Consider the following 12314-nt stretch of genomic DNA (forward strand, 5'->3'; position numbering starts at 1 on the left):
CTTTCCCGTATCTGGAGGCTATTGAATTGGCTTTTCTAATTCATCACAAACTTGGAAAGCTACGCCTTTCGTTTGTGCGCGCCCAGCAGCCTATTTGCCAGAGGCCAGTGGATCTGCAACGCAACTTGCCTGCCACCTGGCCGATTAAGCCCATAAACGGGAGTATCTCTTTCCCTTTCTTTAGCAAAGTATAAATGGAATTGTTGCGGGGAAAAAATTCGAAGAAAAGGAGCAAATAAAGGGCGTGAAACGCAGTGTCGAACGGCGCAGCCGGCTTTCCACATCGGGAGTGTGCGGCGCCGGCTGTTCTGTACTTCCCCAAGGCACCACTTTTCCTGACCTTCTACGAAGTAAAATAAATTCCTTCCGAATAAACTGGGGCTTTCGGGGGCTTCTCTGGAGGCTTCTGTTTGCGGAATCCGCGAAAGCTCTGCACGCGACCGCGCGGCTGTCGCCAGCGGCCCACGGGGAGCAAAGATGGGAAGCCTCGACCATATCTTGCATGCTGGTGACTGGCGATCAAGTTCTCTTTTAAATTTCTTCAATTTAATCCGCGAATTCTGTTCTTGGAGGCGCCGCGGAGGGCTGGACTGCCGCGGATTTCAGCTGTTGCAGCTTACCACGGAAAGCTGAACAAGCCCGCTGCAGCTGCGTTTCGGGCCCCGTGCATTCGACTGGCCGGTTTCCGAGTTTGTTTTGCATTTATTTCTTCGCCGCAAATGCCAAAAGAGGGGAATTAAATCCGCTGATCCCGCAGGTTGCATGTTGAATATGCTGGCTGCGCGCAGGAGCCGAGCCTTGCTGCGCGGTTGCTGCGAAGCCGTCCGGATGCTGCAGCTCTCCGCAGCCCCCTGCTGGCTTTCCGATGTTGGAGACTGAAGATCTCTTCAAAAAGAAATGGACTTCTTCAAAAGGGGGCCCCCGGGGGCCCCCAGCAGCGCCTGCGGCCGCTCCGCTTCCGCCGGCGCCTTCCGCCCATCCCAGCCGCTGCTGCGCAGCTCCAGCTCTCCCCTGGAGCGCCTTGAGTCGCTGCAGCAGCCAGAGAGCTTTTGCTGCGCCGATCAAGCAGCAGCGGCAGCAGGAGCAGCAGCAGCAGCGGCGGCAACGCCCCTCTTCTACTCCCTCGAGGCCTCTCCCGCGGCTAGCTGGGAAGCTCAGCCTGCTGCTGCTGCTGCTGCTGCTGCTGCACATTTGCCTTCGCCTCTAGACAGCTACATTCTGCACCCGGTGGCCTCGAGCCCTGCGGACTTCAGTTCGGAGAGGCCCGGCAGCAGCTCCCCTGCTGCTGCTGCTGCTGCTGCTGCAACAGCGAGGGGCCAGTCAGCGCCTGAGACCTGCTGCGCTGCAGAGGCGTCCGGCAGCAAACTGCAAGTCGCTGCCCCCTTCAGCGACATCCAGCAGCAGCGGCAGCAGCAGCAGCAAAGTGGCCCTGTGCTTGTCCGCTGCACTTCAGGGCCCATTAGCCACTCAAGAAGCCCCTCAGCAGAACGTTTGTCTCTCTACCGCGACTCAGCAGCCGCTGCAGCAGATGCTGCAGCAACTGCAGCAGCAGCTGCAGCAGCAGCTGGTGCTGCAGCAGATGCTGCTTCGGGCTACGCCCACCAAGAAGCAGCGCAGCACCTGGGCTTTTGGGGGCCTAAACAGGATTTATCCGCAGCTATTCATGCCCATCATTCGCTGCAGCAGCAGCAGCAGCTGCTGCAGCAGCAGCAGCAGCTGCTGCAGCAGCAGCAGCAGCTGCTGCAGCAGCAGCAGCAGAAGCAGCAGCAAGAGGCGTCCCCTTCTCTAGCCTGTCGCATGCGGCTTGAAGCCAGCCGGCCGCCTCGCGCCTTTCAGCGGTCCGCTTGGGGCTCTTTGTCCCGCCCAGAGTCCGCAGCAGAGGGTTTTGCTGCTGCTGCTGCTGCTGCTGCTGGGGGCGGCAGCAGCAGCAGCAGCAGAAGCAGCAGCAACTCCTGTCGCAGCGTTCGCGCGGCGCACCTGTCGCTGCCCACAATGCCCCCCGTCCCCCCCCCAGAGGGGCCCCCGGGGGGGCCCCCCTGGGGGCCCCCGGGGGGCCCCCCAGGGGCCCCCGTGGGGCCTCGAGTGACCTCAAGAGTTGGTCTAAAGTGCCGGCAGCAGCTAAGCAGTTTGCTGCGCTCTGTGTCTTCCCCAGCTTTGGCCTTCAGTGGGCCTTCTCGGGCAGAGAAGGGCTGGCGAGGGGGAGGTGCTTCTGTGGCTTTTGCGGGCAAAGAAGCAGCAGCAGCAGCAGCAGCAGCAGCAGCGGCAGCAGGGCGGGGGGAGGGGGAGGGAGCAGTGGGTGGCCGCTGCGCGCCTGCGGCCGACTTCTCGGGCACCGCCGCTGCAGCTGCTGCTGCGGACGCCGCTGCAGCTGCTGCTGCGGACGCTGGTGCAGCGACCTTCAGCAGCAGCAGCAGCCGCAGCAGCGGGAGCCTGCTGCAGCAGACGGGCTCTGGGCGCTGCCGGGCGTGGGGTGTACGTGCAGCTGACACTTCTTCTTGGCATTCTTTTAATTCTTCTTCTCCAGTTTTTAACTTCAGCAGAATTTCAAGAAACTCTTTCCAGCCGGGGGGCCCCCCGCAGCAGCAGCAGCAGCAAGGGGGTGCCCCCAGCTTCAGTTCTCTGCCGCTGAGCAGCAGCAGGCGCTACTCCTCAGACGTCGACTCCGCAGCAGACACAGCAGCAGCAGCAACAGCAGCAGCAGCAGCGCCTGCAGCAGCGGCTGCTGCGCAGCAGCAAGACAGCTCCCGAAACGCAGAAGGGCCTGCTGCAGCAGCAGCGGCAGGCGGCAGCAGCAGGTCTCTTCCCGCTGCAGTTGACAAGGGCGCCAACGAGCTCTTCCGCAGGCCAGCAGCAGCAGCAGCAGCAGCAGCAGCGGCAGCGGAGCCGGCAGCAGCAGCCTCGGGCGACACAGCAGCAGCAGCAGCAGCAGCAGCAGGGGGAGTTGAAATGGAAGGATTCGTGCAGGGAGTCCAGAGCTGCCTCTCTCGACTAATTAAAAACTTCCCTCCAGGTTATGAACTTCATAATGGATATGGGGCCTTTTCAGTACCCTCTTATTGGCTAGCTGAGGGCCCCTGGGGGCCCCCCCCGCTGCTGGGGGCCCCCGCAGCAAGCAGCAGCACCAGCGCCCCCGGCAGCTGGAGAGACACTGCAGCAGCAGCACGCAGCAGCAGCAGCAGCAGCAGCAGCCAGCAAGCAGAGCCCGCCGGCAAGCCGGCAGGGCCAGATGCCGACCTTCCTGCTGCTGCTGCTGCTGCTGGGACGGCGGCGTCTGCTGCTGCGTCGTCTGTTGCTGCTGCGGGCTGCAGCAGGGGAGCAGCAGCAGCAGCAGCAGCAGCACAAAGCCAGGAGATGGGCCTGGAGATTGTGTTTGCTCTAGATGTTGTGCCTTCGGAAACTTCTGCTGCTGCTGCTTCTTGCTTCTACTCTGTGGAAGCAGTTGTTGGCCGTGGGGCCCACGGCGCTGTCTTCCGGGCCAAGCGCTTCACCACCACGCAGCAGCAGCAGCAGCAGCAGCAGCAGCAGCAGGAGTCGGAGTCTGGGCCTTCTGGCTCTGCCTCTGGCGCTGCAGCAGCAGCTGCTGCAGCGGGCGCCGCGCCCCCAGCCGTCGCATCGCCGCCCTCCCCCTCCGCCGCGGGGGAGAGCAGCAGCAGCAGCAGCAGCAGCAGCAGCAGCGAGGCGGAGGAAGTGGAAGTGGAGGAAGACGAAGTGGCGCTGAAGATAATAGACCTGGACGGGGCGCTGCGGACGCAGTGTACAGACACCGGAGGGCGGGGCCGGTACCTGCAGCAAGTGCTCGCGGAAGCAAAGCTGCTGCAGCAGCTGCAGCACGAAAACCTGCTCAAGTGCCACGAGGCCTTCCAGTGGCCTCCTTGCTTCTTCGTAATTGTCACGGAGTTCCTTCCGGGGGGTTCTCTGAGGGACCTTTACAAGTCTGCGGGGCCCCTCCCGGAGCCGGTCATCGCGGGGGTTCTCAAGTCCGCTGCTGCTGCTGCTGCTGCTGCTGCTGCTGCGGGATGCGCTGCAGCAGATGCTGCTGCTGGGGAGGGGCGGGGGCTGCTGCGCGCTGTGCTGCTGCTGCTTCTGCACCTGCAGCGGCTTTCAGTGGGCCTGCTGCTGCTGCAGTGCTTGCTGCTGCTGCTGCTGCTGCTGCTGCTGAGTGGGCGCGGTGGGTGCCAGGGGATTTGCTTTTTGGAGAATTTGAAGACTTTGATGATCCAAAGTTCGTTTGTGCTGCTGCTGCTGCAGAGATGTGGTGGCAGCTCTTGCGTATTTGCATTCCACGGAATTCGACGAAGACGGAAGGTGCAGCAAGCAGGTGTACATACACCGCGACGTGAAGGCCGCCAACATTTTGCTGACGGAGTCTGGCACTGCAAAGTTGATCGATTTTGGCATTTCCAACGTCGGAGGTGATTTTATTTTCAAATTTAATTCATTTTTGTCTTTTAAAATCCTTCTAAGCACTTAAAATCGGCCAAATCCGCTTCCAAGCCGCTGCTGCTGCTACTGCAGCTGCTGCTGCAGCCGCGGCAGCAGCTGCTGCACTGGCAGATTTCGTTGACACTGCGCCTTTTGAGTTTTGATTTATCTCAAAGTTGCATTTATATTTTAAACCCAAATATAAAAAACAAACTGTCATTTAATTAATTGTTTTCATTTAAACTTTTAATTTGCATTTTTTCCTTATTTCCTGAAAGGCATTTTCGCTGCGGCATTTGGCAAATTGAATTTTCAGAGATGCAAAAATAATTAATTTTTCATAAGTCCTTTTAACTCTAAAAGAGTTTCTTGTATTTCTCCTTTGTGCCTTTAAGAGCTGCAAAAAATCCTCTTTTGAGCTGCAGAACATCCCTTTTCCCGGTGCTGCTGCTGCTGCTGCTGCTGCTGCTGCTGCTGCTTTTGCTGCTCCTGGCCAGAATGGGACTCCGAATTCGCGGGCACTCCGCAGTGGATGGCCCCGGAAGTGGCAGCTATATTTTTTCGCCGAAGTTTCCGACAATTGGGTTCAAAAGAAAAAAACTCCCAAGAGGAAATGGGGGCCCCCGGGGGCCCCCATGGGGGGGCCCCTGGGGGCCCCTCTGGGGCCCCCGGGGGCCCCTATGGGCCCCCCGTGGACATTTGGTCTCTGGGCATTACTGCCTACGAACTCGCCATGGGCTGTTTGCCGTGGCCCAGCAAAATGAAACTGGAAAAGGTACTTTAAAAGAAATTGAAAAAGAGTTTTTGCTAACTTTTAAAAGTTGTTTTGAAAAATTGAAAAAGAGTTCTTGCTGCCTTTTCCGGTGTACGTACACCTCAGCGGGCCTCGGGACTGTACAGCCACTGCCCCTTTGCCGCTCCTTTCAGTTGCCCCACTTGCGTCCCGTAATTCCTCTTTCCACTGCTGCTGCTGCTGCTGCTGTTGCTGTTGCTGCTGCTGCTGCTGCTGCTGCTGCAGCTGATGCACATGATCGCCTACGGCCCGGCTCCGCGCATAAACTTGAATGAAGGATTTGAAAAGTCCTTTTGTTATTTTGTGGAAAAGTGTTTGCGAAAAAACGCCAAAGAGAGGTGGGTGTCGCGTGGCTGCGTTCAGGTGTCTGTACACCCCAGCGCTTCACACTGTTCGCGTGTTCTGCTCCGTTTGCCTTATTATTTTATTTTGTTTATTTATTTATTTTATTTTTAAATTCAATGTAATTATATTTGAATTCATGATCTCTTTTTAGGGGAACTGCTGCTGAGCTGCTGAAGCACGACTTTCTGACAAGTGAGTTTTGCTTCCGGTGTCTGAACACTTCAAATTTCCAAATTTGAATTTGTTTTTGAATTAATTTTTGAATTTATTTAAAATTCTTTTTCAATTTTGAACTTTATTTTCAACTTGATTTTAAATTAGCTTTTTTGATCTGTTTTGACCAGAGGTTTTCCGAAATTTGGATTTTTCGCGTTTTCCGCTTATACCTTATTTCGATGTTTTTGACTCAATTTTTGGATTTACCATTTCAAACTTTTCCCAAATAAACCATTCCTGACAGGTCCTTTAAACGTCCTTTTAAAGTCCTATAAAGGGCCTTTAAAAGTCCTTTAAAAGCTCTTTAAAAGTCCGTTTTTTGCTGCATTAAACCACTTTTAAAGTCTGCATGCAACTCTTTTTGCTGCAGAGTTCGGCTCCAGCAAACGCCCCCAGTCGCATGCAGAGCTGCGGGAAGCTGTAGAGGCTTTTAACGGCAAGCGGCAGCGTGAGCTTTTATTTTTATTCATTTTATTTTTTTATTTGTTTTTATATTTTCTTTCATTTCTTTTTCTTCTTTTTCTTTTCCGTTGGCTGCCTCTTCTTCTGCTGCTCCTTTTGGGCCTTTTGGGCTCGCGCCAACAGTTTTACTTCTGCAGCAACGCTCCCTCTGCTGCTGTTCTTGCTGCTGCTGCTGCTGCCGCTGCTGCTGCTGCCGCTGCTGCTGCTGCTGCTGCAGCTTGTGACGCTGGTTCTGGGGCCCAAAGGCTGCGCTTTAGGAGCTCCACGGCCATTTGCTGCTGCTGCTCGTTGCTGCTGCTGTTCCTTTTGCTGCTAAGGGCCCCGCGCCCGCGCGCCACTGCTGCTGCGCTGCTGCTGCTGCTGCGCTGCTGCTGCAGCTGCGTTGCTGCTGCTGCTTGTTGTGTGTCTGCAGCCTCCGTGCTTTCGACAGTAGTGAAGTACTTCAACAGCTGGGGCAAAAGAGGGGCCAGCAGCAGCAGCAGCAGCAGCAGCAGGGCCTCGCGGCGGCGGCTGCCTGCAGGCCGGCTGCAGCACTGGGGCTCTGGGGATCCTGTGGGGGCCCCCCGGGGGGCCCCTTCAGGTCAGCAGCTTTTTAGTTTTTGTCTTTTGCTACTCTTCGGTGCAGCAGCAGCAGCAGCTGCTGCTGCTGCTGGTGCTGCTTTCTTTGCTGCTTTCCAGGGCCTGCTGCTGCTGCTTCTGGTCTTGCTTCTCTGTCTTTGTGATCCTGCCGGAGACACGCTGCAGCGTATCTGCAGCCTCGCTGCTGCGGCTGCTGCTGCTCAGTCTGCTGCTGCTACTGGCGATGCTGCTTAGTCTGCTACTGCTACTGCTGCTGCTACTGGGTCTGCTGCTGCTACTGCTGCTGCTCCTCAGGCTGCTGCTGTTGCTGCTGCTATTGCTGCTGTTGCTGCCGCTTCTGCTGCTGCTGCTGCTGCTGCTGCTGCTGCTGCTTAGTCTGCTGCTGGTGCTGCTGCTGCTGCTACTCAGTGTGCTGCTACTGCTGCTGCTTCTGCTGCTGCTGAGTCTGCTGTTGCTGTTGCTTCTGCTGCTCACTGTGCTGCTGCTGCTGCTCAGTCTGCTGCAACTGCTCAGTCTGCTGTTGCTGCTGCTGCTGCTCCCTAATCTGCTGCGGGTGCTCCGTCTGCTGCTGCTGCTGCTGCTCACTCTGCTGCTGCTGCTGGTGGTGGTCAGTCTGCTGCTGCTGCTCAGTTTGCTGTTGCTGCTGGTGCCCACTCTGCTGTTGCTGCCGCTGCTCACTCTGCTGCTACTACTGCTCAGTCTGCTGTTGCTGCTACTATTAGTGCTGCTGCTAGTCAGTCTGCTGTTGCTGCTACTATTAGTGCTGCTGCTAGTCAGTCTGCTGTTGCTGCTACTCAGTCTGCTGCTGCTGTTTAGTCTGTCGTTGCTGCTTCTGCTGCTCGAGCTGCTGCTGCTGCTGCCGCTCGGTCTGCTGCTGCTGCTCTGCTGCTGCTACCGCTGCTGCTGCCACGTTCACTGCAGCGGGCTGCCGCCGACGTCTGTATTTCCTTTTCTCTTCTGCTTCTGCGTTCTCTGTCTGTCCACTGTTGATTTAAATTGCTTTTTAATTAAATAAATAAAAAACTAATTTAAGTGCAAGTGCGTCTTTAGTAGACTTTTGGGGTGTATGTACAGCTCGCGGCGGCAGCTTTCAGCACAAGTCCGCGGCCTCTTCCAGCAGTTCATTATTAGCTTGTGCAATTGAGAACATTTCTTCAGCCAGCAGCTCCATGGCGCAGCAGAACGAGCCTCTTGCTGCTGCTGCTGCTGCTGCAGCTGCTGCTGCAGCGCCTGCAGCACCTGCTGCAGCACCTGCTGCAGACGCACCCCAAGCCCACCAAGCGGCGGCACACTTGCACGCGCTCGCAGCCCCTGCGGACGCTCAGCAGGAGCAGCAGCAGCAGCAGCAGCAGCAGGACCAGCAGAAGCAGCAGCAGCCCCAAATTCATCAGGGATGGACTGTCTCGGCCCCGGGCAGTTCCGTAAGTTTTGAAGAGCTCGAATTTGCTGCTGTAGAAGCTGGCATCGCTGCGGCGGACAGAACAGCAGCAGACGAGGGTCTCAGCAGAGCAGCAGCAGCAGCTGCTGCTGCTGCTCCCTCTGCTGCTGCAGCAGGAGCAGCAGCAGCAGAAGCATCTGCAGACACCAAAGAGCAGGAAACGACGGAGTCCCCCAGCCCGCCCAAACCTTCCCGATCTCTTTTCTCTTATTTGTTTTCTGTATTTCAAACAGCTAAGTCTCCGCAGCAGGAAGATGCGCCTGCAGCAGCAGCAGCAGCAGCAGCAGCAGACGGCGCTGGTGCTGCTGCTCCTTCCGCAGCAGCCGACGCAGTTGCTGCTGACGCTGCTGGTGCCGACGCTGGAGCCCCTGCCGCAGCAGCAGCTACTGCTGCGACCGCTGCCGCAGCTCCTGCAGCAGCAGCAGCAACAGCAGCAGCAGCAGCTGCTGCTGCTGCGAGCCTGCCTGGCTCCCTTGCAGCTTCAAGCGACCCCTCGCTCGCCCCATCGGCCAGCGAGCTGAACAGCGAGCGAAAGAAAAGGTCTGCAGTTCTGCAGGCCATGAGGTCCTCGCCTTCCTCGTCAGCAGCAGCAGCAGCAGCAGCAGCAGCAGCGGGGGGGGGCGAGCAGCCCCCGCTGTGGCGGCGGTTTCGCAAAACCCGCGAGCTGAGCCTCAGCAGAAAAATTAGAAATAAAGAAACTCGAATGAGTTTGGCAAAAGGAGCTGACAGGTTTATGGGATTGCTGAAGCGGGTGGGAGTGGTGAGCGATGCTGCTGCTGCTGAAGCAGCAGCAGCAGCAGCAGCAGCAGCAGCGGCAGGGGCGGCCGCGGAGGCGGCGGCCGCGGGCAGCAGCGGCAAAGGCAGGAGCAGCAGCTGCGGCAGCAGCAGAGCTGCCGGGGGCTGCCGCAGCAAAGCAGCAGCAGCAGCAGCAGCAGCAGAAGCTCGCAGCGAGGACTTCTCTCGAGGAATGAGGAGAAACAAATCGCTGGGGAATGGACTGACCAGTGGACCACTGGTCCACTCAAAGCCGGAAGGTCCACTGCAGCAGGCAGCAGCAGCAGCAAGAGCAGCAAGAGCAGCAGCAGCAGCAGCAGACGCTTGCAGCACCTCTTCGAAAGACTCCGCCGCGAAGGCAGCAGCAGAGTCCCTCCCAGCCGCAGCCCCTGGCGGCGAAGAAACACACGCAGCAGCAGCAGCAGCAGCAACAGCAGCAGCAGCAGCAGCAGCAGCAGCAACGGGGCTGGGCGGGCCCATAAAGTTTTTCGACATGCTGGAGAGCCCGACTGTACAGACAGCTCGGCTGCCCTCCAGCACTTCCAGCACCCCACACTGCAGCAGCTCGGAAGAGAATTTAAAAATTAGAAACAAAGTTGCTGCTGCTGGCGACACAACTCCAGAAGACACGGACTCCGAGGGAGCTGCTGCTGCTGCTGCTGCTGCTGCAGCAGCAGCAGCAGCAAGGTACCCCGAGGGCAGCTTCCCCTCGCTGCAGAGGGCGGGGAAAGAAGACACGGGAATGCTGAGGTGTATGGACAGCTCGGCTGCAGCAACGGGCTCTGCTGCAGCGTCGCCGCGAGAAGCGCAGCAGCAGCAGCAGCAGCAGCAGCAGCAGCAGGCCGCAGCAGCAGCAGCTGACGGTGCGTCTGCAGACCCGGCTAGCGCCGCGTTCCAGGAGGAGGCAGCTAAGCAGCAGCAAAAAGAAAAAGACGCAGCAGCAGCAGCAGCAAATGCTGCTGAGGCGGAGCAGCAGAAAAGTTGGCTGGGGGGCCCTCAGGTGTACAGACGGCTGCTGGACGGCATAGCGCAACTCGCAGAGCAAGCGGGCATTCGCCGGCAGCAGCAGCAGCAGCAGCAGGCCAGCAGCAGCAGCAAGGAAGAAGCAGCAACGAACTCCGCCGAGGCTCCCGGCGGGGCAGATCCGGCTGCAGCACAACAGCAGCAGGAAGCCGGAAGCCGCAGCAGCAGGGGGCCCCACGAAGCCCCGCAGCTGCAGCAAGACAGCAACAGCAGCAGCAGCAGCAGCAGCAGCACTCAGCTTTCTGGAGAGCCTCTGCAGCTTGTGGGGCCCCAGGACAGCCGCCAACCCTTTGGAGACCCCAGGGGCTTTTCCAGCCCCGCAGGGGCCCCCTATGGGGCCCCCTACGGGGCCCCTTATGGGGCCCCCTACGGGTCCCCTTACGGGGCCCCTTATGGGGCCCCTGCGAAGGCCCCTGAAGGCTGGGAGCCCCCCGGGGGGCCCCAGCCTTCAGCGGGGGCCCCCGAGACCCCTGGGGGGGCCCCTGGGGCCCCCGGGGCCCCCAGCAGGGGCCCTTCTTCTCAGAGTAGCTGGTTGTGGAATTTGCTGTCTCTTGAACAAAGCAAAAGTTCAAAGGGAGGGGCCCGGGACCCCAGCGTCATAGCTGCGAGCTACTTATCTGAGGGGGGCCCCCCCGGGAGGCCCCCCGGGGGGGCCCCCCTGGGGGCCCCCGGGGGGCCCCCCGAGGGCGTGTGGGTGGGGGAGTTTGGGCGAGGAGCTGCGAGGGGAGAGGAAGTGCATTTGCTGCAGAGTCGAGGCCCCGAAGGCCCGGAAATGATTTCTTTTTTGGTGACAGAAACAGAACCAGAGCCTGAGACCTTTCGGGAGGCCCAGAGGAGAAAATTCGGCAGAGACCACAAGTCCGCGGAGGCCCTCTACTTGCCCTTCCCCCCCTACTCCCCCTCCGCCTCCCAGGGGCCCCCAGGGGGCCCCCCGGGGCCCCCAGGGGGTCCCCCGGGGCCCCCGGGGGGCCCCCAGGGGCCCCTGGGGGCCCCCGAGGCCCTGGGGCCCCAGGGGCCTCCAGGGTACTACTGGCAGCCCTATGGCCATTCCTGCGGGGACCTGTACGCAGCCAGTGGGCGGCCGCGGGGGAACCGCCAGGAAGCTGCTGCAGAAGCTGCTGCTGCTGCTGCTGCTGCTGCTGCTGCTGCTGCAGCAGGCACTTGCGACCGCATGCACTTCACCTCGTATGCTGAGGACTTGGAGGAAGAAAAGCAAAGACAAAGAAGTGCTTCTCTCCACTATCACCCCCCAGCAGACCAGAAAATTGTTTATTCTGCAGCAAAGCTGCAGCAGCTGCAGCACCTGCAGCACCTGCAGCAGATGCAGCACCTGCAGCAGCTGCAGCAGCTGCAGCAGGGGCCCCCCGGCCAAATGCATGCACTGCCGCACGGGGTGTCTGTACACTGCAGCGAGCCCCCCCTCGTGGCAGCGCCTTCTGTGTTCTACGGGGGCCCCCAGGGGGCCCCTCAAGGGCCCCCTCAAGGGGCCCCCCAGGGGGCCCCCCTAGGAGCTGTGGGGCCCCAGGGGCCCCCAGGGGGCCCCCCCGCGTGGGCACTGCCGCAGGGGGCCCCCCCCGCGTACCCACAAATGTTTGCTGCTGGCAGCAGAGGCTTTGCGGCCTACGTGCCCAACGCGTTTTCCGGGCAGCCAGCAGCAGCAGCAGCAGCAGCAGCAGCAGCAGCAGCAGCAGCAGCTGTCCCGCCCGACTTTCGCTCTTTCGCTTTAAACCCCCGCAGACAACAGCCCCACGGCCAGCCGTGAGGCCCCGCATGCAGAAATGCATGCGTTTTTATTTGCTGACTTTCTTTGCTTTTTTGTGTCTGCAGCAAACTTCTCTGCATGCGCTTCGAGCTGCTGCGGGGCCTTTTGCCTCAGCAGCGCTGCTGCAAGTGCTGCAGCAGTGCAGCAGCAGCTCCTCGTAAAGAACGCAGCTGCAGCAGATATAGTCAGCAGCAGCTCTTTAGAATACTGTGACTAACGGACTCTCTGCCGGCAGCTTTCCCTAGCAGCAGCAGCAGCAGCAGCAGCAGCAGCAGCAAAGTGGTGCTGATGCAGCAGCAACAGCAGCAGCAGCAGCAAGGCGCTGCTGAGGCAGCTATAGCCGAACTGCGGTGCGCCTATTGCCTCTGTGCTGCTGCTGTTTGCTGCTGCAGCAGCAGAAAGCAGCACTTGCTTCTAGTGCTTTGGAAGAATATTTAAATAAATAAAATAATAAAATAAAATGAAATAAAATAATAAAATAATTATTTTTATTTGTTTTA

The 12314-nt window shown here is 59.1% G+C and overlaps 1 protein-coding gene across 1 annotated transcript; it reads left to right on the forward strand.

Annotated features, from left to right (window-relative positions):
• Nucleotides 1-897: 897 nt before the first annotated feature.
• Nucleotides 898-11814, forward strand: ETH_00012945 (STE kinase, putative; the record flags this gene model as incomplete). The annotated part of the gene is made up of 8 exons (XM_013372515.1): nt 898-3977; nt 4249-4412; nt 4920-5197; nt 5441-5553; nt 5712-5752; nt 6147-6224; nt 6651-6818; nt 7892-11814. The coding sequence occupies 8 exons, from the start codon at nt 898-900 to the stop codon at nt 11812-11814; spliced, it is 7845 nt and encodes a 2614-aa protein (XP_013227969.1).
• Nucleotides 11815-12314: the final 500 nt, after the last annotated feature.

The sequence above is a fragment of the Eimeria tenella genome, genomic scaffold (assembly GCF_000499545.2).
Source record: "Eimeria tenella Houghton genomic scaffold, Eth_scaff10, whole genome shotgun sequence".
Taxonomy (NCBI): Eukaryota; Apicomplexa; class Conoidasida; order Eucoccidiorida; family Eimeriidae; genus Eimeria; species Eimeria tenella.